We start from the raw sequence: 27453 nt of genomic DNA on the forward strand, positions 1-27453 counted from the left end.
ATGTAGAGCGTGGCAGCCTGCTTTCTTTTCATGTAGAGCGTGGCAGCCTGCTTTCTCTTCATGTAGAGCGTGGCAGTCTGCTTTCTCTTCATGTCGAGCGTGGCAGCCTGCTTTCTCTTCATGTAGAGCGTGGCAGCCTGCTTTCTCATGTAGAGCGTGGCAGCCTGCTTTCTCCTCATGTAGAGCGTGGCAGCCTGCTTTCTCATGTAGAGCGTGGCAGCCTGCTTTCTCTTCATGTAGAGCGTGGCAGCCTGCTTTCTCATGTCGAGCGTGGCAGCCTGCTTTCTCCTCATGTAGAGCGTGGCAGCCTGCTTTCTCCTCATGTAGAGCGTGGCAGCCTGCTTTCTCCTCATGTAGAGCGTGGCAGCCTGCTTTCTCATGTCGAGCGTGGCAGCCTGCTTTCTCCTCATGTCGAGCGTGGCAGCCTGCTTTCTCCTCATGTCGAGCGTGGCAGCCTGCTTTCTCCTCATGTCGAGCGTGGCAGCCTGCTTTCTCCTCATGTAGAGCGTGGCAGCCTGCTTTCTCCTCATGTAGAGCGTGGCAGCCTGCTTTCTCTTCATGTAGAGCGTGGCAGCCTGCTTTCTCATGTAGAGCGTGGCAGCCTGCTTTCTCTTCATGTAGAGCGTGGCAGCCTGCTTTCTCCTCATGTAGAGCGTGGCAGTCTGCTTTCTCTTCATGTCGAGCGTGGCAGCCTGCTTTCTCCTCATGTAGAGCGTGGCAGCCTGCTTTCTCATGTCGAGCGTGGCAGCCTGCTTTCTCCTCATGTAGAGCGTGGCAGCCTGCTTTCTCCTCATGTAGAGCGTGGCAGCCTGCTTTCTCATGTAGAGCGTGGCAGCCTGCTTTCTCATGTAGAGCGTGGCAGCCTGCTTTCTCTTCATGTAGAGCGTGGCAGCCTGCTTTCTCATGTCGAGCGTGGCAGCCTGCTTTCTCCTCATGTAGAGCGTGGCAGCCTGCTTTCTCCTCATGTAGAGCGTGGCAGCCTGCTTTCTCCTCATGTAGAGCGTGGCAGCCTGCTTTCTCCTCATGTAGAGTGTGGCAGCCTGCTTTCTCTTCATGTAGAGCGTGGCAGCCTGCTTTCTCCTCATGTCGAGCGTGGCAGTCTGCTTTCTCCTCATGTAGAGCGTGGCAGCCTGCTTTCTCATGTAGAGCGTGGCAGCCTGCTTTCTCTTCATGTAGAGCGTGGCAGCCTGCTTTCTCATGTCGAGCGTGGCAGCCTGCTTTCTCATGTAGAGCGTGGCAGCCTGCTTTCTCCTCATGTAGAGCGTGGCAGCCTGCTTTCTCCTCATGTAGAGCGTGGCAGCCTGCTTTCTCTTCATGTAGAGCGTGGCAGCCTGCTTTCTCCTCATGTAGAGCGTGGCAGCCTGCTTTCTCCTCATGTAGAGCGTGGCAGCCTGCTTTCTCATGTAGAGCGTGGCATCCTGCTTTCTCATGTCGAGCGTGGCAGCCTGCTTTCTCCTCATGTAGAGCGTGGCAGCCTGCTTTCTCCTCATGTAGAGCGTGGCAGCCTGCTTTCTCATGTAGAGCGTGGCAGCCTGCTTTCTCATGTAGAGCGTGGCAGCCTGCTTTCTCCTCATGTAGAGCGTGGCAGCCTGCTTTCTCATGTAGAGCGTGGCAGCCTGCTTTCTCCTCATGTAGAGCGTGGCAGCCTGCTTTCTCCTCATGTAGAGCGTGGCAGCCTGCTTTCTCATGTAGAGCGTGGCAGCCTGCTTTCTCATATAGAGCGTGGCAGCCTGCTTTCTCCTCATGTAGAGCGTGGCAGCCTGCTTTCTCCTCACGTAGAGCGTGGCAGCCTGCTTTCTCCTCACGTAGAGCGTGGCAGCCTGCTTTCTCCTCACGTAGAGCGTGGCAGCCTGCTTTCTCCTCATGTAGAGCGTGGCAGCCTGCTTTCTCCTCATGTAGAGCGTGGCAGCCTGCTTTCTCCTCATGTAGAGCGTGGCAGCCTGCTTTCTCCTCATGTAGAGCGTGGCAGCCTGCTTTCTCTTCATGTAGAGCGTGGCAGCCTGCTTTCTCTTCATTTAGAGCGTGGCAGCCTGCTTCATCATGTAGAGTGTGGCAGCCTGCTTTCTCCTCATGTAGAGCGTGGCAGCCTGCTTTCTCCTCATGTAGAGCGTGGCAGCCTGCTTTCTCATGTAGAGCGTGGCAGCCTGCTTTCTCCTCATGTAGAGCGTGGCAGCCTGCTTTCTTCTCATGTAGAGCGTGGCAGCCTGCTTTCTCCTCATGTAGAGCGTGGCAGCCTGCTTTCTTCTCATGTAGAGCGTGGCAGCCTGCTTTCTCCTCATGTAGAGCGTGGCAGCCTGCTTTCTCCTCATGTAGAGCGTGGCAGCCTGCTTTCTCATGTAGAGCGTGGCAGCCTGCTTTCTCCTCATGTAGAGCGTGGCAGCCTGCTTTCTCCTCATGTAGAGCGTGGCAGCCTGCTTTCTCCTCATGTAGAGCGTGGCAGCCTGCTTTCTCATGTAGAGCGTGGCAGCCTGCTTTCTCCTCATGTAGAGCGTGGCAGCCTGCTTTCTCCTCATGTAGAGCGTGGCAGCCTGCTTTCTCCTCATGTAGAGCGTGGCAGCCTGCTTTCTCCTCATGTAGAGCGTGGCAGCCTGCTTTCTCCTCATACTTGGCAACCTTTTCACATCTATTATTTTCCCACAGAAATGTTGAAAGCACACAAACCTGACAGCAAATGACTAGAAAAAGTTTTATCCAAACACATGTTATTATAACAACACATTGTCTCCAACAGTTATAACAGTGTGTATATGTAAAGTAACAGCGTTTTCCTAAGAACGGCACATGAACATTATTTATAGCTAACACACATCTGTTTATCCTATAGAAGAGAATATGTTATAAATCAAACAAAGATAGCATCCTCATACAGTGAAAACAAATGAAAGTTATTCTTCATCAATAAAGTATAAAAACCAGGTGAGAAATGAAGCCTCGTCATCCTCGTCATCCTCGTCATCCTCGTCATCCAAGGCGATCAGTTTCGGAGGGAAAATTGAAAATTCCATTCCTGGCGTAAAAAGTGTTCCTCACGAGTCCTGATCTTCCATTGGCTGGCGACCTGTAGTCTCTTCCATAGTCACCTAGACACAGATGGAATGTTGACATTGTAATACCCCATTTTAAATGTGTATTTGAATATTCTGTCTTTATTATTTATTATTTATTTTTATTTATTTATAGCATTGCTTTGTGATAAACACGCTCAAAACAAACACAAACTCATTTGTAATCCTTTCAAGCTTCTTTATTTTGTTATTGTATTGTATTTGATTCTGTTATATTTATTAGCAAGGGGAAATAGCATTAAGATTAACATGATATTTTTCCATTCAGCCCTTCAAAAGGTCTGGCTATATGAAGCATCCCAGAACCAGTCTCCATCCATAGTCATAAAGGCTCATACATGCTTATAACAAGCAACGAAGCATTATACCTGCAGACATAGTGTTATTTAATGGTAAAGTGTTACCATACAATTTCACCAACTCTCCATCCATAGTTATATAGTGTCATACACGCTTATAACAAGTACTACAGCTTCAAGTAACAAGATGACCAAACATCTCACCCAGTCTCCATCCGTAGTCCCAGGAAGACAGTAGAGGGTAGTCAAACTTCTCCTCTGGGCCTTTCTGGGTGCGTGTGTGGAGGTACAGGCTGCGCCCCTTCCCCTCCTTGGAAAAACCCTGGTAGAGAGATTCCTTGGTCTGGGGTGTCACTGCTCTCATCAGAGGAGCCTCGCTCAGTGACCTGGGTTAAAGGTAACCAGGAACATAATTCCGGTAGACATGTTTTAAATCCTCAAAGATTTTTGATATGAAATTGTACAGTTGTATTTGTCTAAAAACGGCCTCATCTGGTGTATTCTGAGCCTGTGAAGGTACAACTGAATAGGTCCATCTTAAAGGTTGAGTTCCTTCTCATTAAACCAAAAAGGTGGCGTAGCCGACTGTAGTGACCCGAGGCTTAGGCCCCTGGGTTTAGGCCCCTGGGCAGTGAAGTAAAGTAAGTCCCTGACACACAAAAGAGCTCATTATATTTCAAATGCTCAGGCATGACAGAAAAAAATGATCCAATTTACACACTTATCAAGAGAATGCATCATCTCTACTGCCTCTGATCTGTCGGACTCGACGAAACCCAAGTTCTACGTTTTATAAGTGATAAGTGTGTGTTTTGGAGTATGCCCCTTGCTGCGTGAAAAAAAAAGAGAAATATAAGCAATTTGATGTATAGCATTTACTTTTGATACATAAGTACATTTTTAAATAAATACTTTAATACTTTTACTCAAGTAGTATTTTACTGGGCACTTTCACTTTCTATTTGGTCATTTTCTATTGAAGTATCTTTACTTTTACTCAAATATGACAATTGGGAACTTTTCCCACCACTGGGCTTAGGTTACCACACACATGTTGGCGTAGTCGGCAAAATCAATAATTGTTGTACTCCTGTGGCTGAGGCAACTCTAGTTGTATTTAAAATGTGTCAAATAAAATGTATTCATTAATTCACTCACCTGTCCATGGGCACTGCAGCCTCTCTCCTCCTCTCCAGGGTAGATAACACAGGTGGCAGGATGGTCTTAGAGGTGGTCAGGGGGAGCTCAGGGAGCCTCAGCCCTACCTGCTCATTGGCCCTGCGGGAGACGAAGCTGGTGGGGTAGTCTCGTCCGTAGCGGCTCTTCCAGGCCAGCCGGGCGTAGAACTCCTTCTCTATCTGCTCCCGGTAACAGTTCTGGTTCTCGGTGGTCAGGAGGTTCCTCATCCTCTAGAGTGTTCCGTCCAGTTCTAGAATGTCCTGTACCTCTTCTAGAGTGTTCTGTCCAGTTCTAGAATGTCCTGTACTCTTCTAGAGTGTTCTGTCCAGTTCTAGAATGTCCTGTACTCTTCTAGAGTGTTCTGTACAGTTCTAGAATGTCCTGTACTCTTCTAGAGTGTTCTGTCCAGTACCTCTTCTAGATTGTCCTGTACTCTTCTAGAGTGTCCTGTACTCTTCTAGAGTGTCCTGTACTCTTCTAGAGTGTCCTGTACTCTTCTAGAGTGTCCTGTACTCTTCTAGAGTGTCCTGTACTCTTCTAGAGTGTCCTGTCCTGTTCTAAAATGCCCTGTTCTGTTCTAGAATGCTAGTTTCTGGTCTAGAATGTCTCTTTACTGTTCTGACCGGTCTGTAGAATAGGCTGTTGCTGCACTGGTTGGCTGGTTCTGCTGTTCTAGTGTCCTGTCCTGGTTGGTTTCAGAGTGAAGACTTCTGGAATATTTATCTTCTCCCTCACTGAACCAGAAGTCTGTCTGCTTTTCCACAGGTATTATCTCAGTCAGAAACCTAACCTTGTGGCTCAGATTCAGAAACCTAAGAACAGTTTGTCAGGTTTCTCTCTCTCTCCCTCTATGGTTAACCAATCAGAGACCAGAACGTTCCAGACAGGTGCCTTTGTGTGTGTGTGTGTGTCTAGAAAACAGATTTCATTTTACCAGCCAGCCTCACAGTGCCCCCACCAGCCAGCTGACAGAACTACAGAACATGACGGAACACAGCATATACAGAACGAGAGAGAGCAGTTCTGCTTCCAGTCCAGATGATGGCGCTGTAGTGTTAAAGTAGTGTTTTCTCTCTGTGAGTCTGCATACTGTGGTCCCTGCTGAGCAATGATACTTAAAGAGAACCTCCATTTTTATTCCAGGAATAGGCTTAATATGGGTCTGGAAACCGGTGCATACCGTCTATAAAGAAGAGAACTGATTTACCCGGCAACAGTGTTTTTTAAAAGGTGTGTGCATGTTTGCCAAGACTGGTATGCCATCCACTATCCTTGCTATCCGGGATCCTTGGGACGTCCCTACCCATTTGAAGCTGACATTTAATGTCCCCCTTCTGTTGCTGTCTAGTGTCTCTCTCCATCATATCCTATTCTAGACCTTTCTAGGTAACACTAGAGGCATAACTCTAGATAACACTACAGGACAGAACCCTCTAGATAACACCACAGACCCATCTAGATAACACTATATGCCTACATATCTAGATAACACTATATGCCTACATATCTAGATAACACTATATGCCTACATATCTAGATAACACTATATGCCTACATATCTAGATAACACTATATGCCTACATATCTAGATAACACTATATGCCTACATATCTAGATAACACTATATGCCTACATATCTAGATAACACTATATGCCTACATATCTAGATAACACTATATGCCTACATATCTAGATAACACTATATGCCTACATATCTAGATAACACTATATGCCTACATATCTAGATAACACTATATGCCTACATATCTAGATAACACTATATGCCTACATATCTAGATAACACTATATGCCTACATATCTAGATAACACTATATGCCTACATATCTAGATAACACTATATGCCTACATATCTAGATAACACTATATGCCTACATATCTAGATAACACTACAGACAGACCCATCTAGATAACACTACATGCCTACATATCTAGATAACACTACAGACAGACCCATCTAGATAACACTACATGCCTACATATCTAGATAACACTAGACAGACCCCTCTAGTTAACACCACCGACAGACTCCACTCTAGATTGCAATACATACCCCTACAGACCTCTCTGGTTCTACAGTTCCACTGAGTGAGGCGAACTGTAGCTTACTGTCAGAGAACAGCATTCACCCTAAAGTCTGCTGGATTTAGTGGACATTAGTTGTCAGGGGTCAGAGGCCACCTTGTGTTCAAAACCGACAACACACAGAAGGCTGCTATTGTCTTGTGGAGGGCCCGATCCGTGCGGGGCGGAGGGCCCGTTATTCATCCCCAGCAGCACGTTGGACATTACCAATACCACTGTTATTCATCCCCAGCAGCACGTTGGACATTACCAATACCACTGTTACTCATCCCCAGCAGCACGTTGGACATTACCAATACCACTGTTACTCATCCCCAGCAGCACGTTGGACATTACCAATACCACTGTTATTCATCCCCAGCAGCACGTTGGACATTACCAATACCCCTGTTATTCATCCCCAGCAGCACGTTGGACATTACTAATACCACTGTTACTCATCCCCAGCAGCACGTTGGACATTACCAATACCCCTGTTATTCATCCCCAGCAGCACGTTGGACATTACCAATACCCCTGTTACTCATCCCCAGCAGCACGTTGGACATTACCAATACCCCTGTTACTCATCCCCAGCAGCACGTTGGACATTACCAATACCACTGTTATTCATCCCCAGCAGCACGTTGGACATTACCAATACCACTGTTATTCTCCTCCAGCAGCACGTTGGACATTACCAATACCACTGTTATTCTACCCCAGCAGCACGTTGGACATTACCAATACCCCTGTTACTCATCCCCAGCAGCACGTTGGACATAACCAATACCACTGTTATTCATCCCCAGCAGCACGTTGGACATTACCAATACCCCTGTTACTCATCCCCAGCAGCACGTTGGACATTACCAATACCCCTGTTACTCATCCCCAGCGGCACGTTGGACATTACCAATACCCGTTACTCATCCCCAGCAGCACGTTGGACATTACCAATACCACTGTTATTCATCCCCAGCAGCACGTTGGACATTACCAATACCCGTTACTCATCCCCAGCAGCACGTTGGACATAACCAATACCACTGTTATTCATCCCCAGCAGCACGTTGGACATTACCAATACCCCTGTTACTCATCCCCAGCAGCACGTTGGACATAACCAATACCACTGTTATTCATCCCCAGCAGCACGTTGGACATTACCAATACCCCTGTTATTCATCCCCAGCAGCACGTTGGACATTACCAATACCACTGTTACTCATCCCCAGCAGCACGTTGGACATTACCAATACCCCTGTTACTCATCCCCAGCAGCACGTTGGACATTACCAATACCCCTGTTACTCATCCCCAGCAGCACGTTGGACATTACCAATACCCCTGTTACTCATCCCCAGCAGCACGTTGGACATTACCAATACCCCTGTTACTCATCCCCAGCATCACGTTGGACATTACCAATACCACTGTTACTCAACTTTTATTTTGTGTATGGAATGTCTATATTTACACACATACATAGAAACATTGTGTCTGCTTTACAACTGAATTCTTCTCCATATTAAAGCAATAATTATATCAATGTTAAAACATGACATTTCGAAAAGCATGAAAAGGAAATATTTTTGTCTTGTCCTTCAGATGATCCTACGACGTAGCACACAATTACTGAGGGACTCCTCTGTGTTAAGACTTGTGCGTTCGCGTACTAGTCGGAACTAGGAAACTGTGAAATGTCCAACTTGCTAACTGGTTGTAGTTACACACGTGCTGCGTTCAACCAGTTCCTAGTTCAGACTAGCACGTGAACGCTGCAGGTGTCACATACAGGTTTCTAGTTCAAGGTGGTCTGCTGACTGTTAAAGGACCGACGTGTTAACCTTCATAGTTACATCCTCCGGTCTACTTGATAGTAGTTTGTCTTCCCTCCTGTGTACAGAAGAGTTCTGTCCAGGCCTTTGTGGTGGTGTAACGGATGTGAAATGGGTAACGACGCTTCGTGGGTGACTGTTGTTGATGTGTGCAGAAGGTCCCTGGTTCGCGCCCGGGGCGAGGGGACGGCATAAAGTTATACTGTTACAGTGGCTCAACAGGAACAGGTTTAGAACAGGGTTAAAGTGTTGACAATGTATTGACACAGTGGAATATGATGTATAGCTTGTTTGTTCTTGGAGTGACTCAGTGTTTAATGACAGCAACAACACGGGCAGTAATGTGGTAAAACCAGACAATCAGTGAGAACAAAGGTTAGTGAACCCTTAGGCATTCCTTCACCCCATAGTTCATTCGGTTGTCTTCCTCTCAGCACCTCCTGACTCGCATTCAGCCTCATAACCCATTCATCAGATCCAGTCTCTCTTCACAGGAGGTTCACCACTGCCCTTTCACCCCATTATAAACCACACGGCACTGGTTTCAGTGTTGTCCTTAGTAGGGGTAGGAGCACAATGATACGAAAACAACCAGTCCATCATGTTTAAAGCTTTCTGCTCCAGATTCAGTCTGGAGGTGAGACAGACTGGTCAGACAGTCCAGGTGGGAGACAGACAGGGAGACTCCGTGTCATAGACAGGTAAGGCAGCAGAATCATCCCAGAGCCTTTGATGAGTTTGTAGTAGTGATCTGATCCACACTACAGAGGGCTTTCTGTGGGCTGGCTAGGGACTAAAACCAACACACTGGTATGGGTCTAGAACCCAGAGACTGCAGAGAACAGAGTCAGAGTACAGAATCTGGGACTAGAACCCAGAAAGTACAGAGAACAGAGTCTGGGACTAGAACCCAGAGAGAATAGAGAACAGAGTCTGGGACTAGATCCCAGAAAGTACAGAGAACAGAGTCTGGGACTAGATCCCAGAGAGAATAGAGAACAGAGTCTGGGACTAGATCCCAGAAAGTACAGAGAACAGAGTCTGGGACTAGATCCCAGAGAGAATAGAGAACAGAGTCTGTGACTAGATCCCAGAGAGTAGTGGGGGCTAGAATAGAAATAGAACCCAACAAGTACTGCGAGCATGAGGCTGGGGACTAGAACCCAGAGAGTACAGAGAGCCAATAACCCAGAGACTAGAAATCCGAGTTAGGCAGGCTAGAGTTTAAAGCAAAGGAAGACAATTGGTTCAGTCCACTTACAGCCTTTACAGACGTTCAACCTGAAGGGGTTTGTGGGCCATAATGTCTTCCAGTGTCCACCCTCTCAAACCCGTGACCACAAACTGTGTTCCAAGTCAACAAGCTCCAAAAAAATGCCCCCCCCCCCCCCAAAAAAAAACCCATCCAAGTAGCACATCAAACTTTCCATTTTAATGACACATGTTCTGTAGTGTTCTCTTGAAACATTCGGATTATTTAGTCCCTAGTTGTTTACAACACACAGCTGAGACAAGACAGTAGGACAGACATACAGGACAGACATACAGTACCATCGTGTGGGGTATAAAAGTTCTTCTGAACATAGTTATCTACCAACAAAGTTATTTAAATGGGTTGTTGTTTTAGTTCAAATGACGTGCCTCTGTAGGAGTGGCACTGTCTTCACAAACACACCTCTGCTGTTCCTTCCCACAGGCCCTTAACCCCGTGTGCACAATGAACGTAAGACCAGTCCCAAATGGCACCCTATTCCCTATATAGTGCACTACTTTACACCAGCCAAATGGCACCCTATTCCCTATATAGTGCACTACTTTACACCAGCCAAATGGCACCCTATTCCCTATATAGTGCACTACTTTACACCAGCCAAATGGCACCCTATTCCCTATATAGTGCACTACTTTACACCAGCCAAATGGCACCCTATTCCCTATATAGTGCACTACTTTACACCAGCCAAATGGCACCCTATTCCCTATATAGTGCACTACTATACACCAGCCAAATGGCACCCTATTCCCTATATAGTGCACTACTTTTGACCAGGGCCGAGGGCACTATACAGAAAATTGGGATTAATTAGGGACGTAACCTCAGAATAATCAGATTGATGATTAAGCTTTAATAATAAACCCTGTTATGTAATAGAACATTAACACCCCGACCTGATAAACCAACCACACAGGAAGTCAACTCAGCTAAACCAACCTGGTAAACCAACCACACAGGAAGTCAACTCAGCTAAACCAACCTGGTAAACCAACCACACAGGAAGTCAACTCAGCTAAAACAACCTGTTAAACCAACCACACAGGAAGTCAACTCAGCTAAAACAACCTGGTAAACCAACCACACAGGAAGTCAACTCAGCTAAACCAATCTGATAAACCAACCACACAGGAAGTCAACTCAGCTAAAACAACCTGGTAAACCAACCACACAGGAAGTCAACTCAGCTAAAACAACCTGGTAAACCAACCACACAGGAAGTCAACTCAGCTAAAACAACCTGGTAAACCAACCACACAGGAAGTCAACTCAGCTAAAACAACCTGGTAAACCAACCACACAGGAAGTCAACTCAGTTAAAACAACCTGGTAAACCAACCACACAGGAAGTCAACTCAGCTAAAACAACCTGGTAAACCAACCACACAGGAAGTCAACTCAGCTAAAACAACCTGGAGCCAAAATAAAAAAATAAAGGTTTGGTACCCATCAGAAAAACTAAACCAAAGCCTATTTTAGGCCACTTTAATAATACCAATAATATTCCCATCATCAAACTGATTAAGAACTGCTGATAAATACTATATCTACGGTAGAAATACTACTATATCTACGGTAGAAATACTACTTCTCTTCTTCCCGTGATCTCTCTCTCTCTATATATACAGTTATACTTTGTACAGTTTAAAGCAGAGGGACTTTCTGTAGGGGAACCGACCAGAGGTAATCAATTAATGGATTAATGAATCAATCAAAATGGGCAGGGGGTTGGTGTGGGCAGAGGTAGAGATGCCAGGCCAGAAGAAGACGTGGTACAGGACATGTAGTAGGTAAGGTCTCAGGTGGAGGTGCTCTTGGAGAAGTTGGGATAAAGCACTGCAGCAGTCACTGCTACCATCACTGCTACGACTGGCATCCAGGGGCTCCAACCGCTCTGCAGGAGACAGATGGACAGAGAGAGACTGGGTTAGTCTAGGCCGTCAGCTAGCCTACACCGGGGCCACAGGTTGGAGAGAGAGAGGGAGACAGATGGACAGAGAGAGACTGGGTTAGTCTAGGCCGTCAGCTAACCTACACCGGGGCCACAGGTTGGAGAGAGAGAGGGAGACAGATGGACAGAGAGAGACTGGGTTAGTCTAGGCCGTCAGCTAGCCTACACCGGGGCCACAGGTTGGAGAGAGAGAGAGAGACTGGGTTAGTCTAGGCCGTCAGCTAGCCTACACCGGGGCCACAGGTTGGAGAGAGAGAGAGAGACTGGGTTAGTCTAGGCCGTCAGCTAGCCTACACCGGGGCCACAGGTTGGAGAGAGAGAGAGAGACTGGGTTAGTCTAGGCCGTCAGCTAGCCTACACCGGGGCCACAGGTTGGAGAGAGAGAGAGAGACTGGGTTAGTCTAGGCCGTCAGCTAGCCTACACCGGGGCCACAGGTTGGAGAGAGAGAGAGAGGGAGATAGAGGGGGGGAGATGGGGTGTAGGAAAGTAACAGCGAAAGAGAGAAGGGGGAGAGAAACAGCGTGGTACCATTACTGGGAGCGAGCCAGTTAAGTTTCCTCACGGGAGAAAAATAATCAGAAAATCAAACACGACTGCTCTGACTGAGAGAACAGTCAAAGGACAAATACTCATTTGTTTTAAAGACAGGAAAACATTTTACAGCTGCAGAAGTATGATGGTCATAAAGCAATCAAAGACAGACGGGCAGCAGGCATCAATTAGTATAGAGTGATCAAAGACAGAGGGCAGCAGGCATCAATTAGTATAGAGTGATCAAAGACAGAGGGCAGCAGGCATCAATTAGTATAGAGTGATCAAAGACAGAGGGCAGCAGGCATCAATTAGTATAGAGTGATCAAAGACAGAGGGCAGCAGGCATCAATTAGTATAGAGTGATCAAAGACAGAGGGCAGCAGGCATCAATTAGTATAGAGTGATCCAAGACAGAGGGCATCCATGATGGTGATAATACATACAGTATAGAGTGATCCAAGACAGACAGAGGGCATCCATGACGGTGATAATACATACAGTATAGAGTGATCCAAGACAGACAGAGGGCATCCATGACGGTGATAATATATACAGTACATTCAGAAAGAATTCAGACCATTGACTTTTACAGCCTTCTTCTAAAATGGATTACATTTATTTTCTGTCAAACTACACACAATACTCCATGACAAAGCAAAAACAGATGAACATTTTGGCAATTGATAATAAAAATAAACTGAAATATCACATTAACATAAGTATTCAGATCCTTTACTCAGTACTTTGTTGAAACACCTTTGGCAGCAATTACAGCCTTGAGTCTTCTTGGGTATGACGCTACAAGCTTGGTACACCTGTATTTGGGGAGTTTCTCCCATTCTTCTCTGCAGATCCGCTCAAGCTCTGTCAGGTTGGATGGGGAGCGTCACTGCACAGCTATTTTCAGGTCTCTCCAGAGATGTTCAATCTTGGTTTCATCAGACCAGAGAATCTTGTTTCTCATGGTCTGAGAGTCCTTTAGGTGCCTTTTGGCAAACTCCAAGAGGTCTGTCATGTGCCTTTTACTGAGAAGTGGCTTCCGTCTGGCCACTCTACCATAAAGGCCTGATTGGTGGAGTGCTGCAGAGATGGTTGTCCTTCTGGAAGGTTCTCCCATCTCCACAGAGGAACTCTGGGGCTCTATCAGTAACCATTGGGTTCTTGGCCACCTCCCTGACCAAGGCCCTTCTCCCCGGGTGTCAACCTCTAGGAAGAGACTTGGGGGGTCTAAACTTCCTATATTAAAGAATGATGGTGCGTTTCTTTCCAAATCCTGTCCAATCAATAGAATTTACCACCGGTGGACTCTAATCAAGTTGTAGAAACATCTAAAGGATGATCAATGGAAACAGGATGCACCTGTATTTCAAGTCTCATCTGTTTTGTTTTTTTAATACATTTGCAAAAAAAATTGCTTTGTCATTATGAGGTATTGTGATGTCATTATGGGGTATTGTGATGTCATTATGGGGTATTGTGATGTCATTATGGGTATTGTACGTAGATTAATGAGGGTAAAACATGTTTTTAATCCATTTTAGAATAAGGCTGTAACGTAACAAAATGTGGAAAAAGTCAAGGGGTCTGAAAACTTTCCAAATGTACTGCAGACTGATAATGCTGACAGGTTAGTTTAGTGCAGGGCTGGTCAACTGATAATATATAGACTGATAATGCTGACAGGTTAGTTTAGTGCAGGGCTGGTCAACTGATAATATACAGACTGATAATGCTGGCAGGTTAGTTTAGTGCAGGGCTGGTCAACTGATAATATATAGACTGATAATGCTGACAGGTTAGTTTAGTGCAGGGCTGGTCAACTGATAATATATAGACTGATAATGCTGACAGGTTAGTTTAGTGCAGGGCTGGTCAACTCCAGTCCTGGTTTTCCTCCTCTCCCTCTACTCAGGGACTGATTCAGACCTGGGACACCAGGTTAGCGCAACTAACTACCAGGTAGAAACAAACACCAGAAGTGAATTTGCCTCCAGGACCAGAGTTGACCAGCCCTGGTTTACTGTAGTTCCCCAGTGTTGGTTCTCGCCAAGCAGCAGGAGTGGATCAATTATAGCCATGCACTGGAAAGTTAGAGTGGATGACACCGACGAGGGCAGTTAGAGCGGATGACACCGACGAGGAGAGTTAGAGCGGATGACACCGACGAGGAGAGTTAGAGCGGATGACACCGACGAGGAGAGTTAGAGCGGATGACACCGACGAGGGCAGTTAGAGCGGATGACACCGACGAGGGCAGTTAGAGCGGATGACACCGACGAGGGCAGTTAGAGCGGATGACACCGACGAGGGCAGTTAGAGCGGATGACACCGACGAGGGCAGTTAGAGCGGATGACACCGACGAGGGCAGTTAGAGCGGATGACACCGACGAGGGCAGTTAGAGCGGATGACACCGACGAGGGCAGTTAGAGCGGATGACACCGACGAGGGCAGTTAGAGCGGATGACACCGACGAGGGCAGTTAGAGCGGGTGACACCGACGAGGGCAGTTAGAGCCACAGTGTCTCCTGACTCAGCCTCCAGTATTTATGCTGCAATAGTTTATGTGTCGGGGGGCTAAGGTCAGTCTGTTATATCTGGAGTATTTCACCTGTCTTATCCGGTGTGAATTTAAGTATGCTCTCTCTAATTCTCTCTCTCTCTTTCTCTCGACTGTTCTGCCTGCGGCTATGGAACCCTGACCTGTTCACCGGACGAGCTACCTTGTCCCAGATCTGCTGTTTTGGACTCTCTCTCTACAGCACCTGCTGTCTCTAACTCTGAATGATATGCTATGAAAAGCCAACTGACATTTACTCCTGAGGTGCTGACTTGCTGCACCCTCAACAACCACTGTGATTATTATCATTTGACCATGCTGGTCATTTATGAACATTTGAACATCTTGGCCATGTTCTGTTATAATCTCCACCCGGCTCAGCCAGAAGAGGACTGGCCACCCCTCATAGCCTGGTTCCTCTCTAGGTTTCTTTCTAGGTTCTGGCCTTTCTAGGGAGTTTTTCCTAGCCACCGTGCTTCTACACCTGCACTGCTTGCTGTTTGGGGTTTTAGGCTGGGTTTCTGTACAGCACTTTGATATATCAACTGATGTAAGAAGGGCTTTATGAATACATTTGATTGGTTAGAGAGGATGCTACTGATGAAGATAGATGATACTGATGATGAAGATAGGAGACAGACGACACAACAGGACCACGGTGTACCTTTCTACCACAACTGGCTGAAGCACCAATACAGCAAAGGCAGGATAAGGCCGAGGAAAAGGGCCTGGGCAGGCTGCAATATGGGTGGCTGAGGGAGGGATCAGAGAGAATAATCAAATAGAATAACCAATATTTTAAACTAATCAAAGAAATTGAAACTAATACAAAATTTAAACTAATCAAACAAAAAACTTGAATGGGGGGGGCCATGGGGATAGTAGCGGCAGGGGGGGAACGGGAGGCAAGAGGAGGGGAATGGGAGGCAGGAGGAGGGGGGGAACGGGAGGCAGGAGGAGGGGGGGAACGGGAGGCAGGAGGAGGGGGGGAACGGGAGGCAGGAGGAGGAGGGGAACTGGAGGCAAGAGGGAGGGAATGGGAGGGGGGGAACTGGAGGCAGGAGAGGGGGAACGGGAGGCAGGAGGGGGGGAACGGGAGGCAGGAGGGGGGGAACGGGAGGCAGGAGGGGGGGAACGGGAGGCAGGAGGGGGGGAACGGGAGGCAGGAGGGGGGGGGGGGGGAACGGGAGGCAGGAGAGGGGGAACGGGAGGCAGGAGGGGGGGAACGGGAGGCAGGAGGGGGGGAACGGGAGGCAGGAGGGGGGGAACGGGAGGCAGGAGGGGGGGAACGGGAGGCAGGAGGGGGGGGGGGGGGGAACGGGAGGCAGGAGGAGGGGGGGAACGGGAGGCAGGAGGAGGAGGGGAACGGGAGGCAGGAGGAGGAGGGGAACTGGAGGGGGGGAACGGGAGGCAGGAGGGGGGAACGGGAGGGGGGGAACGGGAGGCAGGAGGAGGAGGGGAACTGGAGGCAGGAGGGGGGAACGGGAGGCAAGAGGAGGAGGGGAACGGGAGGCAGGAGGAGGGGGGGAACGGGAGGCAAGAGGAGGGGAACGGGATGCAAGAGGGAGGGAATGGGAGGGGGGAAACTGGAGGCAGGAGAGGGTGAACGGGAGGCAGGAGGGGGGGACGGGAGGCAAGAGGGAGGGGAACGGGAGGCAAGAGGAGGGGAACGGGAGGCAAGAGGAGGAGGGGAACTGGAGGCAAGAGGAGGAGGGGAACTGGAGGCAAGAGGAGGAGGGGAACTGGAGGCAAGAGGAGGAGGGGAACTGGAGGCAGGAGAGGGGGAACGGGAGGCAGGAGGGGGGGAACGGGAGGCAGGAGGGGGGGAACGGGAGGCAGGAGGAGGAGGGGAACTGGAGGCAAGAGGAGGAGGGGAACTGGAGGCAAGAGGAGGAGGGGAACTGGAGGCAAGAGGAGGAGGGGAACGGGAGGCAAGAGGGAGGGAACGGGAGGCAAGAGGGAGGGAACGGGAGGGGGGGAACGGGAGGCAAGAGGGAGGGAACGGGAGGGGGGGAACGGGAGGCAAGAGGGAGGGAACGGGAGGGGGGGAACGGGAGGCAAGAGGAGGAGGAACGGGAGGCAAGAGGGAGGGAACGGGAGGGGGGGAACGGGAGGCAAGAGGAGGGGAACTGGAGGCAAGAGGAGGAGGGGAACGGGAGGCAGGAGGAGGAGGGGAACTGGAGGCAAGAGGAGGAGGGGAACTGGAGGCAAGAGGAGGAAGGGAACTGGAGGCAAGAGGAGGAGGGGAACGGGAGGCAAGAGGGAGGGAACGGGAGGGGGGGAACGGGTGGCAAGAGGAGGAGGAACGGGAGGCAAGAGGGAGGGAACGGGAGGGGGGGGACGGGAGGCAAGAGGAGGGGAACTGGAGGCAAGAGGGAGGGAACGGGAGGGGGGGAACTGGAGGCAGGAGAGGGGGAACGGGAGGCAGGAGGGGGGGAACTGGAGGCAGGAGAGGGGGAACGGGAGGCAGGAGGGGGGGAACGGGAGGCAGGAGGAAGGGGGGAATGGGAGGCAAGAGGGGGGGAACGGGAGGCAAGAGGGGGGGGGACTGGAGGCAGGAGGGGGGGGACTGGAGGCAGGAGGGAACGGGAGGGGGGAACAGGAGGCATGAGGGGGGAACGGGAGGCATGAGGAAGGGGGGAACGGGAGGCAGGAGGAGGGGGAACGGGAGGCAGGAGGAGGGGGGAACGGGAGGCAGGGGGGGGGACGGGAGGGGGGAACGGAAGGCAGGAACGGGAGGGGGAACTGGAGGCAGGAGGGGAGAACAGGAGGCAGGAGGGTGGAACGGGAGGGGGGAACTGGAGGCAGGAGGGGGGGACGGGAGGGGGGAACGGGAGGCAGGAACGGGAGGGGGGACCTGGAGGCAGGGGGGGTGAACGGGAGGCAGGAGGAGGGGGGGAACGGGAGGCAGGAGGAGGGGGGGAACGGGAGGCAAGAGGAGGGAACGGGAGGGGGGAACGGGAGGCAGGAGGGGGGAACTGGAGGCGGGAACGGGGAACTGGAGGGGGGAACGGGAGGGAGGGTCAGGAGGCAGGAGGGGGGAACGAGAGGCAGGAGGGGGTGACGGGAGGGGGGAACTGGAGGCAGGAGGGGGGGGACAGGAGGCAGGAGGGGGGGACAGGAGGCAGGAGGGAGGGAGGGGAGGACGGGAGGGGGGACGGGAGGGGGGAACAGGAGGCAGAAGGGGGGGAGACTAGAGGCAGGAGGGGGGAACGGGAGGCAGGAGGTGGGGACTGGAAGCAGGAGGGGGAAACGGGAGGCATGAGGGGGGAACGGGAGGCATGAGGGGGGAACGGGAGGCATGAGGGAGCGACGGGAGGCATGACGGAGCGACGGGAGGCAGGGGAATGGGAGGCAGGAGGGGTTGACGGGAGGGGGGAACTGGAGGCAGGAGGAGGGAACAGGAGGCAGGAGGGGGGGACGGGAGGGGGGAACGGGAGACGGGAGGGGGAGGGCGGGAGACAGGAGGAGGGGGGGAACGGGAGGCAAGAGGGGGGGAACGGGAGGCAGGAGAGGGGGGCCGGGAGGCAGGAGGGGGGAACTGGAGGCGGGAACGGGAGGGAGGGACAGGAGGCAGGAGGGGGGAACGGGAGGCAGGAGGGGGGGACAGGAGGCAGGAGCGAGGGAGGGAGGGGAGGACGGGAGGCAGGAGGGGGGGACGGGAGGGGGCAACTGGAGGCAGGAGGGAGGGACAGGAGGCAGGAGGGGGGGGGACGGGAGGCAGGAGGGGGGGGGTTGCAGGCAGTAGGGGGGAACTGGAGGCAGGAGGGGGGGGAGGGGGGGTATAGTAACACGTCACATCTAGAAGCTGAACACAGGTGTTATTTCTATTCAGGGAGGTCTAGTAGCAGCGAGAACCAGTTATAACTCCCTGAGGTGTATGCTAGCTCACCCGCCATCTTGGATATAAAAGCATTCGCCATCTTAGATATAAAAGCATTCGCCATCTTAGATATAAAAGCATTCGCCATCTTAGATATAAAAGCATTATGCCGTTAGGGTGGATGTAGCCTAGGCTAGAGGCAGTTCCACTATATCTCTTCATTATACCGTTAGGGTGGATGTAGCCTAGGCTAGAGGCAGTTCCACCATATCTCTTCATTATACCGTTAGGGTGGATGTAGCCTAGGCAGTTCCACCATATATCTTCATTATACCGTTAGGGTGGATGTAGCCTAGGCTAGAGGCAGTTCCACCATATCTCTTCATTATACCGTTAGGGTGGATGTAGCCTAGGCAGTTCCACCATATATCTTTATTATACCGTTAGGGTGGATGTAGCCTAGGCTAGAGGCAGTTCCACCATATCTCTTCATTATACCGTTAGGGTGGATGTAGCCTAGGCTAGAGGCAGTTCCACCATATCTCTTCATTATGCCGTTAGGGTGGATGTAGCCTAGGCTAGAGGCAGTTCCACCATATCTCTTCATTATGCCGTTAGGGTGGATGTAGCCTAGGTAGTTCCACCATATCTCTTCATTATGCCGTTAGGGTGGATGTAGCCTAGGCTAGAGGCAGTTCCACCATATCTCTTCATTATGACGTTAGGGTGGATGTAGCCTAGGTAGTTCCACCATATCTCTTCATTATGCCGTTAGGGTGGATGTAGTCTAGGCAGTTCCACCATATCTCTTCCTTATGCCGTTAGGGTGGATGTAGCCTAGGTAGTTCCACCATATCTCTTCATTATACCGTTAGGGTGGATGTAGCCTAGGCTAGAGGCAGTTCCACCATATCTCTTCATTATGCCGTTAGGGTGGATGTAGCCTAGGCTAGAGGCAGTTCCACCATATCTCTTCATTATGCCGTTAGGGTGGATGTAGCCTAGGCAGTTCCACCATATCTCTTCATTATGCCGTTAGGGTGGATGTAGCCTAGGCTAGAGGTAGTTCCACCATATCTCTTCATTATGCCGTTAGGGTGGATGTAGCCTAGGCAGTTCCACCATATCTCTTCATTATGCCGTTAGGGTGGATGTAGCCTAGGCTAGAGGCAGTTCCACCATATCTCTTCATTATGCCGTTAGGGTGGATGTAGTCTAGGCAGTTCCACCATATCTCTTCATTATGCCGTTAGGGTTGATGTAGCCTAGGCTAGAGGCAGTTCAACCATATATCTTCATTATGCCGTTAGGGTGGATGTAGCCTAGGCTAGAGGCAGTTCCACCATATCTCTTCATTATGCCGTTAGGGTGGATGTAGCCTAGGCAGTTCCACCATATCTCATCATTATGCCGTTAGGGTGGATGTAGCCTAGGCTAGAGGCAGTTCCACCATATCTCTTCATTATGCCGTTAGGGTGGATGTAGCCTAGGTAGTTCCACCATATCTCTTCATTATGCCGTTAGGGTGGATGTAGCCTAGGCAGTTCCACCATATCTCTTCATTATGCCGTTAGGGTGGATGTAGCCTAGGCTAGAGGCAGTTCAACCATATCTCTTCATTATACCGTTAGGGTGGATGTAGCCTAGGCTAGAGGCAGTTCCACTATATCTCTTCATTATGCCCTTAGGGTGGATGTAGCCTAGGCAGTTCCACCATATCTCTTCATTATGCTGTTAGGGTGGATGTAGCCTAGGCTAGAGGCAGTTCCACTATATCTCTTCATTATGCCGTTAGGGTGGATGTAGTCTAGGCAGTTCCACCATATCTCTTTATTATGCCGTTAGGGTGGATGTAGCCTAGGCAGTTCCACCATATCTCTTCATTATGCCGTTAGGGTGGATGTAGTCTAGGCAGTTCCACCATATCTCTTCATTATGCCGTTAGGGTGGATGTAGCCTAGGCAGTTCCACCATATCTCTTCATTATGCCGTTAGGGTGGATGTAGCCTAGGCTAGAGGCAGTTCAACCATATCTCTTCATTATGCCGTTAGGGTGGATGTAGCCTAGGCAGTTCCACCATATCTCTTCATTATGCCGTTAGGGTGGATGTAGCCTAGGCAGTTCCACCATATCTCTTCATTATGCCGTTAGGGTGGATGTAGCCTAGGCTAGAGGCAGTTCCACTATATCTCTTCATTACGCCATTAGGGTGGATGTAGTCTAGGCTAGAGGTAGTTCCACCATATCTCTTCATTATGCCGTTAGGGTGGATGTAGCCTAGGCAGTTCCACCATATCTCTTCATTATGCCGTTAGGGTGGATGTAGCCTAGGCTGGAGGCAGTTCCACCATATCTCTTCATTATGCCGTTAGGGTGGATGTAGTCTAGGCAGTTCCACCATATCTCTTTATTATGCCGTTAGGGTGGATGTAGTCTAGGCAGTTCCACCATATCTCTTCCTTATGCCGTTAGGGTGGATGTAGCCTAGGTAGTTCCACCATATCTCTTCATTATACCGTTAGGGTGGATGTAGCCTAGGCTAGAGGCAGTTCCACCATATCTCTTCATTATGCCGTTAGGGTGGATGTAGCCTAGGCTAGAGGCAGTTCCACCATATCTCTTCATTATGCCGTTAGGGTGGATGTAGCCTAGGCAGTTCCACCATATCTCTTCATTATGCCGTTAGGGTGGATGTAGCCTAGGCTAGAGGCAGTTCCACCATATCTCTTTATTATGCCGTTAGGGTGGATGTAGCCTAGGCTAGAGGCAGTTCCACTATATCTCTTCATTATGCCGTTAGGGTGGATGTAGCCTAGGCAGTTCAACCATATCTCTTCATTATACCGTTAGGGAGGATGTAGCCTAGGCTAGAGGCAGTTCAACCATATCTCTTCATTATACCGTTAGGGTGGATGTAGCCTAGGTAGTTCCACCATATCTCTTCATTATGCCGTTAGGGTGGATGTAGCCTAGGCAGTTCCACCATATCTCTTCATTATGCCGTTAGGGTGGATGTAGCCTAGGCTAGAGGCAGTTCCACCATATCTCTTCATTATGCCGTTAGGGTGGATGTAGTCTAGGCAGTTCCACCATATCTCTTCATTATGCCGTTAGGGTGGATGTAGCCTAGGCTAGAGGCAGTTCAACCATATATCTTCATTATGCCGTTAGGGTGGATGTAGCCTAGGCAGTTCCACCATATCTCATCATTATGCCGTTAGGGTGGATGTAGCCTAGGCTAGAGGCAGTTCCACCATATCTCTTCATTATGCCGTTAGGGTGGATGTAGCCTAGGCAGTTCCACCATATCTCTTCATTATGCCGTTAGGGTGGATGTAGCCTAGGCTAGAGGCAGTTCAACCATATCTCTTCATTATACCGTTAGGGTGGATGTAGCCTAGGCTAGAGGCAGTTCCACTATATCTCTTCATTATGCCCTTAGGGTGGATGTAGCCTAGGCAGTTCCACCATATCTCTTCATTATGCTGTTAGGGTGGATGTAGCCTAGGCTAGAGGCAGTTCCACTATATCTCTTCATTATGCCGTTAGGGTGGATGTAGTCTAGGCAGTTCCACCATATCTCTTTATTATGCCGTTAGGGTGGATGTAGCCTAGGCAGTTCCACCATATCTCTTCATTATGCCGTTAGGGTGGATGTAGTCTAGGCAGTTCCACCATATCTCTTCATTATGCCGTTAGGGTGGATGTAGTCTAGGCAGTTCCACCATATCTCTTCATTATGCCGTTAGGGTGGATGTAGCCTAGGCAGTTCCACCATATCTCTTCATTATGCCGTTAGGGTGGATGTAGCCTAGGCTAGAGGCAGTTCAACCATATCTCTTCATTATGCCGTTAGGGTGGATGTAGCCTAGGCAGTTCCACCATATCTCTTCATTATGCCATTAGGGTGGATGTAGCCTAGGCTAGAGGCAGTTCCACCATATCTCTTCATTATGCCGTTAGGGTGGATGTAGCCTAGGCTAGAGGCAGTTCCACCATATCTCTTCATTATGCCGTTAGGGTGGATGTAGCCTAGGCAGTTCCACCATATCTCTTCATTATGCCGTTAGGGTGGATGTAGCCTAGGCTAGAGGCAGTTCCACTATATCTCTTCATTACGCCATTAGGGTGGATGTAGCCTAGGCTAGAGGTAGTTCCACCATATCTCTTCATTATGCCGTTAGGGTGGATGTAGTCTAGGCAGTTCCACCATATCTCTTTATTATGCCGTTAGGGTGGATGTAGCCTAGGCAGTTCCACCATATCTCTTCATTATGCCATTAGGGTGGATGTAGCCTAGGCTAGAGGCAGTTCCACCATATCTCTTCATTATGCCGTTAGGGTGGATGTAGCCTAGGCTAGAGGCAGTTCCACCATATCTCTTCATTATGCCGTTAGGGTGGATGTAGCCTAGGCAGTTCCACCATATCTCTTCATTATGCCGTTAGGGTGGATGTAGCCTAGGCTAGAGGCAGTTCCACTATATCTCTTCATTACGCCATTAGGGTGGATGTAGCCTAGGCTAGAGGTAGTTCCACCATATCTCTTCATTATGCCGTTAGGGTGGATGTAGTCTAGGCAGTTCCACCATATCTCTTTATTATGCCGTTAGGGTGGATGTAGCCTAGGCAGTTCCACCATATGTCTTCATGATGCCGTTAGGGTGGAGGTAGCCTAGGCAGTTCCACCATATCTCTTCATGATGCCGTTAGGGTGGATGTAGCCTAGGCAGTTCCACCATATCTCTTCATTATGCCGTTAGGGTGGATGTAGCCTAGGCAGTTCCGCCATATCTCTTCATTATGCCGTTAGGGTGGATGTAGCCTAGGCTAGAGGCAGTTCCACTATATCTCTTCATTATGCCATTAGGGTGGATGTAGCCTAGGCTAGAGGTAGTTCCACCATATCTCTTCATTATGCCGTTAGGGTGGATGTAGCCTAGGCAGTTCCACCATATCTCTTCATTATGCCGTTAGGGTGGATGTAGCCTAGGCTGGAGGCAGTTCCACCATATCTCTTCATTATGCCGTTAGGGTGGATGTAGTCTAGGCAGTTCCACCATATCTATTTATTAAGCCGTTAGGGTGGATGTAGCCTAGGCAGTTCCACCATATCTCTTCATTATGCCGTTAGGGTGGATGTAGTCTAGGCAGTTCCACCATATCTCATCATTATGCCGTTAGGGTGGATGTAGCCTAGGCTAGAGGCAGTTCCACCATATCTCTTCATTATGCCGTTAGGGTGGATGTAGCCTAGGCAGTTCCACTATATCTCTTCATTATGCCGTTAGGGTGGATGTAGCCTAGGCTAGAGGCAGTTCAACCATATCTCTTCATTATGCCGTTAGGGTGGATGTAGCCTAGGCTAGAGGCAGTTCCACCATATCTCTTCATTATGCCGTTAGGGTGGATGTAGCCTAGGTAGTTCCACCATATCTCTTCATTATGCCGTTAGGGTGGATGTAGCCTAGGCAGTTCCACCATATCTCTTCATTATGCCGTTAGGGTGGATGTAGCCTAGGCAGTTCCACCATATCTCTTCATTATGCCGTTAGGGTGGATGTAGCCTAGGCAGTTCCACCATATCTCTTCATTATGCCGTTAGGGTGGATGTAGCCTAGGCAGTTCTACCATGTCTCTTCATTATGCCGTTAGGGTGGATGTAGCCTAGGCAGTTCCACCATATCTCTTCATTATGCCGTTAGGGTGGATGTAGCCTAGGCTAGAGGCAGTTCCACTATATCTCTTCATTATGCCGTTAGGGTGGATGTAGCCTAGGCTAGAGGCAGTTCCACCATATCTCTTCATTATGCCGTTAGGGTGGATGTAGTCTAGGCAGTTCCACCATATCTCTTCATTATGCCGTTAGGGTGGATGTAGCCTAGGCTGGAGGCAGTTCCACCATATCTCTTCATGATGCCGTTAGGGTGGATGTAGCCTAGGCAGTTCCACCATATCTCTTCATGATGCCGTTAGGGTGGATGTAGCCTAGGCAGTTCCACCATATCTCTTCATTATGCCGTTAGGGTGGATGTAGCCTAGGCAGTCCCACCATATCTCTTCATGATGCCGTTAGGGTGGATGTAGCCTAGGCAGTTCCACCATATCTCTTCATTATGCCGTTAGGGTGGATGTAGCCTAGGCTAGAGGCAGTTCCACCATATCTCTTCATTATGCCGTTAGGGTGGATGTAGCCTAGGCAGTTCCACCATATCTCTTCATTATGCCGTTAGGGTGGATGTAGCCTAGGCTAGAGGCAGTTCCACCATATCTCTTCATTATGCCGTTAGGGTGGATGTAGCCTAGGCAGTTCCACCATATCTCTTCATGATGCCGTTAGGGTGGATGTAGCCTAGGTAGTTCCACCATATCTCTTCATTATGCCGTTAGGGTGGATGTAGCCTAGGCAGTTCCACCATATCTCTTCATGATGCCGTTAGGGTGGATGTAGCCTAGGTAGTTCCACCATATCTCTTCATTATGCCGTTAGGGTGGATGTAGTCTAGGCAGTTCCACTATATCTCTTCATTATGACGTTAGGGTGGATGTAGTCTAGGCAGTTCCACTATATCTCTTCATTATGCCGTTAGGGTGGATGTAGCCTAGGCTAGAGGCAGTTCCACTATATCTCTGCATTATGCCGTTATAGTGGAACTGCCTAGACTACATCCACCCTATCTCTTCATTATGACGTTAGGGTGGATGTAGCCTAGGCTAGAGGCAGTTCCACCATATCTCTTCATTATGCCGTTAGGGTGGATGTAGCCTAGGCAGTTCTACCATATCTCTTCATTATGCCGTTAGGGTGGATGTAGCCTAGGCAGTTCCACCATATCTCTTCATTATGCCGTTAGGGTGGATGTAGCCTAGGCTAGAGGCAGTTCCACTATATCTCTTCATTATGCCGTTAGGGTGGATGTAGCCTAGGCTAGAGGCAGTTCCACCATATCTCTTCATTATGCCGTTAGGGTGGATGTAGTCTAGGCAGTTCCACCATATCTCTTCATTATGCCGTTAGGGTGGATGTAGCCTAGGCTGGAGGCAGTTCCACCATATCTCTTCATGATGCCGTTAGGGTGGATGTAGCCTAGGCAGTTCCACCATATCTCTTCATTATGCCGTTAGGGTGGATGTAGCCTAGGCAGTTCCACCATATCTCTTCATTATGCCGTTAGGGTGGATGTAGCCTAGGCAGTTCCACCATATCTCTTCATGATGCCGTTAGGGTGGATGTAGCCTAGGCAGTTCCACCATATCTCTTCATTATGCCGTTAGGGCGGATGTAGCCTAGGCTAGAGGCAGTTCCACCATATCTCTTCATTATGCCGTTAGGGTGGATGTAGCCTAGGCAGTTCCACCATATCTCTTCATTATGCCGTTAGGGTGGATGTAGCCTAGGCTAGAGGCAGTTCCACCATATCTCTTCATTATGCCGTTAGGGTGGATGTAGCCTAGGCAGTTCCACCATATCTCTTCATGATGCCGTTAGGGTGGATGTAGCCTAGGTAGTTCCACCATATCTCTTCATTATGCCGTTAGGGTGGATGTAGCCTAGGCAGTTCCACCATATCTCTTCATGATGCCGTTAGGGTGGATGTAGCCTAGGTAGTTCCACCATATCTCTTCATTATGCCGTTAGGGTGGATGTAGTCTAGGCAGTTCCACTATATCTCTTCATTATGACGTTAGGGTGGATGTAGTCTAGGCAGTTCCACTATATCTCTTCATTATGCCGTTAGGGTGGATGTAGCCTAGGCTAGAGGCAGTTCCACTATATCTCTGCATTATGCCGTTAGGGTGGATGTAGTCTAGGCAGTTCCACTATATCTCTTCATTATGACGTTAGGGTGGATGTAGCCTAGGCTAGAGGCAGTTCCACCATATCTCTTCATTATGCCGTTAGGGTGGATGTAGCCTAGGCAGTTCCACCATATCTCTTCATTATGCCGTTAGGGTGGATGTAGCCTAGGCTAGAGGCAGTTCCACCATATCTCTTCATTATGCCGTTAGGGTGGATGTAGTCTAGGCAGTTCCACCATATCTCATCATTATGCCGTTAGGGTGGATGTAGCCTAGGCTAGAGGCAGTTCCACCATATATCTTCATTATGCCGTTAGGGTGGATGTAGTCTAGGCAGTTCCACCATATCTCTTCATTATGCCGTTAGGGTGGATGTAGCCTAGGCTGGAGGCAGTTCCACCATATCTCATCATTATGCCGTTAGGGTGGATGTAGCCTAGGCAGTTCCACCATATCTCTTCATTATGCCGTTAGGGTGGATGTAGCCTAGGCTAGAGGCAGTTCCACCATATCTCTTCATTATGCCGTTAGGGTGGATGTAGTCTAGGCAGTTCCACCATATCTCTTCATTATGCCGTTAGGATGGATGTAGCCTAGGCAGTTCCACCATATCTCTTCATTATGCCGTTAGGGTGGATGTAGCCTAGGCTAGAGGCAGTTCCACCATATCTCTTCATTATGCCGTTAGGGTGGATGTAGCCTAGGCTAGAGGCAGTTCCACTATATCTCTTCATTATGCCGTTAAGATGGATGTAGCCTAGGCTAGAGGCAGTTCCACTATATCTCTTCATTATGCCGTTAGGGTGGATGTAGCCTAGGCTAGAGGCAGTTCCACCATATCTCTTCATTATGCCGTTAGGGTGGATGTAGCCTAGGCTAGAGGCAGTTCCACCATATCTCTTCATTATGCCGTTAGGGTGGATGTAGCCTAGGCAGTTCCACCATATCTCTTCATTATGCCGTTAGGGTGGATGTAGCCTAGGCAGTTCCACCATATCTCTTCATTATGCCGTTAGGGTGGATGTAGCCTAGGCTAGAGGCAGTTC

The 27453-nt window shown here is 49.4% G+C and overlaps 2 protein-coding genes across 6 annotated transcripts in view; both read right to left on the bottom strand.

Moving 5' to 3' along the window:
• Positions 1-2672: 2672 nt before the first annotated feature.
• Positions 2673-6107, bottom strand: LOC129851349 (protein ATP6V1FNB). The gene is made up of 3 exons (XM_055917822.1): positions 4523-6107; positions 3569-3750; positions 2673-3080 (listed from the first exon to the last, which is right to left on the bottom strand). The coding sequence occupies exons 1-3, from the start codon at positions 4768-4770 to the stop codon at positions 2962-2964; spliced, it is 549 nt and encodes a 182-aa protein (XP_055773797.1). The 5' UTR covers positions 4771-6107; the 3' UTR covers positions 2673-2961.
• Positions 6108-8059: 1952 nt separating this feature from the next.
• The window catches only part of LOC129851348 (sarcolemmal membrane-associated protein-like), a 199886-nt gene continuing 180492 nt past the window's right edge, over positions 8060-27453 (bottom strand). For 4 of the 5 annotated variants that reach the window (XM_055917818.1, XM_055917817.1, XM_055917821.1 and 1 more), the window contains one exon: positions 8060-11633. In XM_055917818.1, the coding sequence (XP_055773793.1) occupies positions 11538-11633 (96 nt within the window). In that variant the 3' untranslated portion in view covers positions 8060-11537. Of the gene's footprint in view, positions 11634-15448; positions 15537-27453 lie in introns of all 5 variants that reach the window. The other variant, XM_055917819.1, reaches the window with a different exon arrangement.

Source organism: Salvelinus fontinalis, chromosome 3 (genome assembly GCF_029448725.1).
Source record: "Salvelinus fontinalis isolate EN_2023a chromosome 3, ASM2944872v1, whole genome shotgun sequence".
NCBI lineage: Eukaryota > Metazoa > Chordata > Actinopteri > Salmoniformes > Salmonidae > Salvelinus > Salvelinus fontinalis.

Bases quoted from the DNA above. Each gene is read 5' to 3' on its own strand.
- LOC129851349 (XM_055917822.1), bottom strand. From the start codon at position 4,770: ATGAGGAACCTCCTGACCACCGAGAACCAGAACTGTTACCGGGAGCAG. The intron at 3,751-4,522 runs GTGAGTGAATTA...CCTTTAACCCAG, and splicing joins GCTGCAGTGCCCATGGACAG to GTCACTGAGCGAGGCTCCTC. The intron at 3,081-3,568 runs GTGAGATGTTTG...ATCTGTGTCTAG, and splicing joins GGACTACGGATGGAGACTGG to GTGACTATGGAAGAGACTAC.